General features: G+C 45.6%; 1 protein-coding gene across 5 annotated transcripts in view; it reads right to left on the bottom strand.

The window, feature by feature from the left end:
- exoc3l2b (exocyst complex component 3-like 2b) overlaps positions 1-6,000 on the bottom strand; it is a 38,533-nt gene that overhangs the window by 7,414 nt on the left and 25,119 nt on the right. For all 5 annotated transcript variants that reach the window (XR_013093042.1, XR_013093043.1, XR_013093041.1 and 2 more), the window contains 7 exons: positions 3,613-3,875; positions 3,262-3,528; positions 3,036-3,154; positions 2,641-2,755; positions 2,374-2,484; positions 1,744-1,844; positions 65-181 (listed from right to left, as the gene is read on the bottom strand). Coding sequence is in view for 1 of the 5 variants with exons in the window: in XM_076873516.1 (XP_076729631.1) it covers positions 65-181; positions 1,744-1,844; positions 2,374-2,484; positions 2,641-2,755; positions 3,036-3,154; positions 3,262-3,528; positions 3,613-3,875 (1,093 nt within the window). In the remaining 4 variants the exon portion in view is untranslated. The remainder of the gene's footprint in view (positions 1-64; positions 182-1,743; positions 1,845-2,373; positions 2,485-2,640; positions 2,756-3,035; positions 3,155-3,261; positions 3,529-3,612; positions 3,876-6,000) is intronic.

Below are 6,000 nucleotides of genomic sequence, written 5' to 3'. Positions count from 1 at the left end.
CTCGACAGAGTCGTGACAGTTTGTCTCACAGTTCGTTCGCATATTGAAGAGCTTGTGTTTGTACCTGAATGGAGGGCAGCAGTTGACCAGGGCGATGGTTCTTGACACGTATCCATCCTGGTGGTCTCCGAACATCCCGGCCTGCATCCCTTCATGGAACATCTCAACTTTCCGCTGGAAGCTAAAACAAATACACCAGAATCATGATCTGGTCTTTCAAAGCTAAAAAAGCTAAACAACAGCATCTTACAGCTCAAGGACGTTTACATTAGATCACATTCATCAGTCAGATCACACAGATATTCAAAGAGTCCTTTCCTGCTGTATTAAAAGAACCATGGCACTGCTGTAGCTGATGTCTTAATAATCAGCAAAAACAATTGAAACAAGCATGAGAAACATTTGTAAATTATTAACTACATACGGATTACAATGGTACTGAATCATATTGAACTCGTGTTTGATTTTACTGCCAACCCTAAAATTAAAAAAATGTACATTAGAATTTGATTAGAAAATTAATCTTAGAGCGTTTTGTTTTATTGTAAACGGTCTCTGAGTGTTTGTGACACACAGAGATGGGCAGTAATGCGTTACGCGTTACTGTAATCTGATTACTTTTTTCAAGTAACGAGTAAAGTAAGGGATTACTATTGCAAAAACGGTAATTAGATTATCGTTACTTTCCCGTAGGAGCGCTGCATTACTGCGTTACTAAAACCGTCATTTTTTTTTGTGAGAATGTCTCATGACAGTGACGTAAGCGAGTGCGCCGTTCGTGACAACAGCTGTGTGCAGATCAACAATGGATCACATATCGAGTGCAGAGAGAGTATGAGCGTGCAGCGTTTAAAGCGTGGAAGTACTGACCTTACTTTGAGTTTGATTCCATAAAAAGTGACAAAAACATTAGTGTCTGCTGTGCGTGGGAAGAAAACTTCTTTTTACAGCGAAAAAACCCCTAAACTTCCAAACAAGCACCGAGTAGCTACGACGTAATGGGAAACTCACAGAGAAACTCGCGGATTCTTCAACTGACCGCGGCACACCTGCACCAGGGTAAACCTCCGCCTACCGCAGTCCTGCTTTGCAGGTGAAAATAGAGCAACAGGACCGCTGAGTCTTTGACTTTATTTATTTTCTGCTGTGTTTTACTTGCATCTATTTGAAAGACTGAGTGTAAACACAAAAAATATTTTATTTTATGAGCTGGAATGTGCAGAAAATAGGTTTAAATGTTAAACTAATTTCTTCCAGTCAGAGAATGTTGCAGATAATTAAATTTTTGCTTGATGCATAAAGTTAAAAGGTTAAAACTAATAAAACAAGATTTAAAAAGAGACTTTTCCATTTGATTACATTTTGTATGATGGATTATGTAGAAAAAGTAGAATTGGGCTGAAAGATCTATCACTTTATCACCTCTTCAGGTTGTAAATCGTGTTTTTAAAAAGTAACTAAGTAACTAAGTAATTAATTACTTTTGAAAATAAGTAATCAGTAAAGTAACGGGATTACTTTTTTGGGGAAGTAATCAGTAATTAGTTACTGATTACTTTTTTCAAGTAACTTGACCAACACTGGTGACACACATCTGCTTTGCTAACTTCTATTTCATCAGGTTGTTCATGTGGTTTTATTATTGTTTGTTTTTCAATGTCAGCTATTATTTCTGTTATTTATTTGATTTTTATGAAGCTAATGACTAGCTTAAAAAAAACATTTATTTTGAAAAGAACGTACCTGTACAGGAAGTCAGCGAGGCCGTTGATGCTGCACTGCGCCACTCTGGAGCCTAGACTTCTGTTGATGGAGGCCGAACGCTCCAGATCGGCCTGCAACCTCTAAAACACAGATAAACATACAGACGGTACGGTTGTCACACACCTCAAACCTTTAAAAACAACTTTATTTGTCAGAAACAGCTTTCGTCGTTTACTCAACAAACATACTCGGGTGAATGGCAGACAGAAATGATTTGATTTGGTGACTGATGTGCACCTTTAAGCTACACCTGCTTCGGCCACTAGAGGGCAGCAGCTGCTTTCAGTGCAAATTTGAATGAAAGAGTGTCTATGTGTGTGTGTGTGTGTGTGTGTGTGTGTGTGTGTGTGTGTGTGTGTGTGTGTGACAGAGAGAGAGATGAGGAAATGTTTGATGTTGACTTTGGCTGCAGTTGAAGGACAAACCCAGAAAACAATCAGCGTAAGAAATGCAGCGGAATAGACCTTTATGTAACACTTCACTCTGATTATATCCTGTATTTAAACAGACAGGAAACGCTTTTCACGGCGGTGCACAGACTCATTCATGGAGTGTGTGCAGTAGCCATAGTGACGAAGGTGCGTGCGGGGGCAGCAGGTTGGGGGTTACCTCTATGACCGTCTTGGCCAGAGTGATCTGGTACTCCTCGATCTGCAGCGTCTCCATCCATCTCTTCTCCTCGTCGTCCAGGACCTGACTCAGCTCTGTGGTCACTTTAGCCTGCGCAGGGAAGAACCGGGCAACAAATCACTGACAAAGCACTGACATCATGCTACTTTTTTAGAAGTGTGTACAAAACAGAGGTCCCTGCTCGGTCAGCCTGGTTATACGGGCCACTGTTAGTAAGGTAGGTGAGAATACGTGTCTCTCTCTCACCCGGACCGAGTTAAGACAGTCGAGCTCCAGCCTGTCCACGGTCTCTGACGGCAGCAGAGGACTGAGCTCAGAGTGGTTGAATGGACTTGTTATGCATACAGTCCCCAGAACATCCCTGAAACAAACACACACAGACACACACACGTACACATGAGCAACCTAAGCAGCAAGCCTGAGTCCACACAGACTCATGTGTATCTAAACCTGATGCTCCATCACATCTGCAGCTTTTATGTCACTGTCTTTGGGTTTATTTCTCCTTGCAGGTCATTAATGATACTTTCAACACTGAATTTCAAGCAAACTTGAGGGACAAAACCAATCGAGGGTCACTCTGGTTTCAGGTTCGTCTGTTTGTCCTGTGTAAACGGTTCAAACCTGAAACATGTGCGTACCTGTTGTACATGTTGTGCAGCCAGTCCAGCAGGGAGTAGATGTCTGTGATCTGCAGCTGGTTGTCAGTGATGGTCTTCAGTCGCCGTGCAACCGCCTGGTGGTAGCTCTGTACGTACACCTGAGAGGTCAAAAGGTCAGACGTTAGAGTGCTTGGACTGTTACAGGCTGCAAACATCGATTCCATTAGGTCAGGATTTGTGTATTTGTGTCCAGGTGTTGACTCACCTGGAAGGGCTGGTACTCTTCAGGATAGATGGACACCGCGTTCCTCTTGGCAGCCCCCAGGTCTTCCACCACCCGGGTTCGGAGCCGGTCCAGGTACTTGTTCAGTTCTCCGGCTGTGAACTCGGTGGTCTGAGGCAGAGAGTCGTCAGCCGCCTCCTCCACCGCCTCCTTCCACCTCTGCTTCAGGCGGCGAGGCCTCGGGCCTCCTGGGGCAGCTCCCTCGCTGACTTCCCAGTCTTTGTCAACTTGCTCCTCCTGCTGCAGCACCTGTTAGAGCGAGAGCACTTTGACGTAACTCGAATATTCTCGTGTTCTTCATCAGTTGCCATGGCGACAGAAGAGTTCCCTCACCTGGACCACCAGACCCAGGTTGGGCCCGGCTGTCGGAGACTTCAGGGACTCCCTGACCACGGCCCACAGCTCCTTCTGCAGCTCCTCGTACAGCAGCTCCACATCCTTCGCCTTCCTCCGCCCGCCATCTTTGACGCTCGGGCTCGTCGCGTCCTCGGGCTGCATCGCGGCAGCTCGCTCGTTGCACTCCTGCTCCAGCTCCAGGATGTGGGTGTCAGCCAGGAGCAGGTCCCGCTTCTTCACCAGCTGCAGGATCTCCAGGACTGGAGGAGACAAAGGAACGTTAAGACGTCATCCATCCAAATGTCTTTGGGAGGATGTTTGGCATTTCTCCGTGAAGAAAACAGCATCCTCTACCTAATCACATGAGCCAAGGGGTGAAACCTTGGCTCATGTGATTAGGTAGAGGATCATCAGGGGGTCCTTTGTCCAGACGCTTTTCTTTCCAAGCTCCTTAGACTACGATGACCTGGATGACTGAGAACCTTCACAGACAGCTGTAACCCTTGTGGTGTCCTCGGACCAAAAATGGTCCCTAGGTGAATGTCAAACAAGCATACGGGAATCCTGAGGACATTAAACCGTCACCACAACAATGATTCAGTTCTGATGCATAGAAGAAGACGAGCCCCTCCGACGGTCATATTGGGGTAAGACCAAACTTTCACTCATCAAACTGGACCCTAACTCTGCGCAACAAAGAACAAATGCTCCAAACATTAATACACTTTATACGATTGACTGACGTGAAAGGGAAATTAGGTGAGGAGAGCAGAAGGCTTCGAGGTTCAGGCTGCGAACATGTTTGTTTCTCACTCTTTTATTGGCTGTAAAAATGTCTGCAGGAGTTTGCAAAATGCTCTGAGGTCAGCGTCTGCTGATGTCACTGAGGGAGGCTTCCCCTTCGACAGAGCTGCATCATGCTTATCCGCTCTGACAGGCGGAAAACGAGCGTGGAACGGCTGCTTGTCTGCGTCCATGCTTGATTGTCACTGATATAGTGTTTGTTCCAATATTCATAAATATTGCACATTTATTCTGTGATATAGACACAGTGCATTACAGTGGTCCTTAGTGAGCTCGCTGGCCTGTGAGAGCTGCCAGACAACGACTCGAAGCCTTCAGGATGACTTCAACCAAGACGTGAAGCTGCTGCTGCTGCTGGTCTGCGTTCACTGCTCGGCCCTGTCTCGCGGTTAATAATCATTTCTCAGCATAAACTCTTAAGACACGATTAGGTCAGAAACTAAAGTGTTTATCTCTGCTCTGATTGGTCACAGCCGGAAGGTGGAGCAAAAAATGTCCATCACAGAGGATACTGCATTACTGCATGTGTGATTACAGGGGAAATATGACTCAGTTATTCATCACACACACACAGCAGGACAGGAAACTCGGTCTTCTCCTGCATCAGTTGTTTCATCACAGGAGACGGCTTCTCCAGGGCCACTCTTTCAAAATAAAAGCCTTCTGTGTTTGTTTGTGTGTGGAGAAAGCGAGGAGGATGTGAGGCCCTTCAGATGTGCAGAGGAAGCGAGGATGACACACACACACACACACACACACACACACACACACACACACACACACACACACACACACACACACACACACACACACACACACACACACACACAGTGAAAGCCCAGAGGAAGATCATCTCTATAAGCAGAACAATGTGAGTGGAACATCCCCACTTTGAACTTTTGTCTTTCGTTGTTTTTGGGTCGACGGTGGAATAAAGTTTGTAAAAACTGCAGCAGCGATGAGGTCAAAGGTCACAGGGAGGAGGGGGGGTTGCTTGTCAAATGTGTGTCTTTAACTTCAGGGAGACTGAAACATGAACTCTCTGAATACTTTTTGCACATTTAAGTTATAGATGAGGAAATAGTGGATTTCCTGCCTGACACACATACTGTGATCTGTGCACTGAGGAAACCACAGCACAGTATCCTTTACTGTAAACGTGCTCAGCTGCTGCGCGAAGGACCTTTTGTTTCTAGATGTCACAGATCTAGTTTAGACTTTTTAAAACACCCCACTCCCTGAGAGGAAAAGTCACAGCAGTGAACAATAGAGCAGAAATGGATCCACGTGCCTGCATTTCCCCATAAAATGTCCCGTCTGCACTGAAACGTACAGTATGAGAATAAAAACGTCCTCATGATACAGAAACATCCCCAAAAAATGTCCCAACAACCAACTACAGTCCAAAACTTAGTGGGTCCTCATGTGAATGGATAATTAAGAATACACACACACACACACACCGTGCCCCCTCCTCTCAAACACAGCTCTCATTGTTCACTTTCAGACTTTAGAGGAAATCTTTCCCAGCTGGATGCACGAAGCCCCACCCCCCTCCACCCTCTTCCTCGCACCACCACG

The sequence above is a fragment of the Maylandia zebra genome, linkage group LG14, assembly GCF_041146795.1.
Source record: "Maylandia zebra isolate NMK-2024a linkage group LG14, Mzebra_GT3a, whole genome shotgun sequence".
In the NCBI taxonomy this organism is placed as follows: Eukaryota; Metazoa; Chordata; class Actinopteri; order Cichliformes; family Cichlidae; genus Maylandia; species Maylandia zebra.
This window is presented reverse-complemented; position numbering and strand designations above follow the sequence as displayed.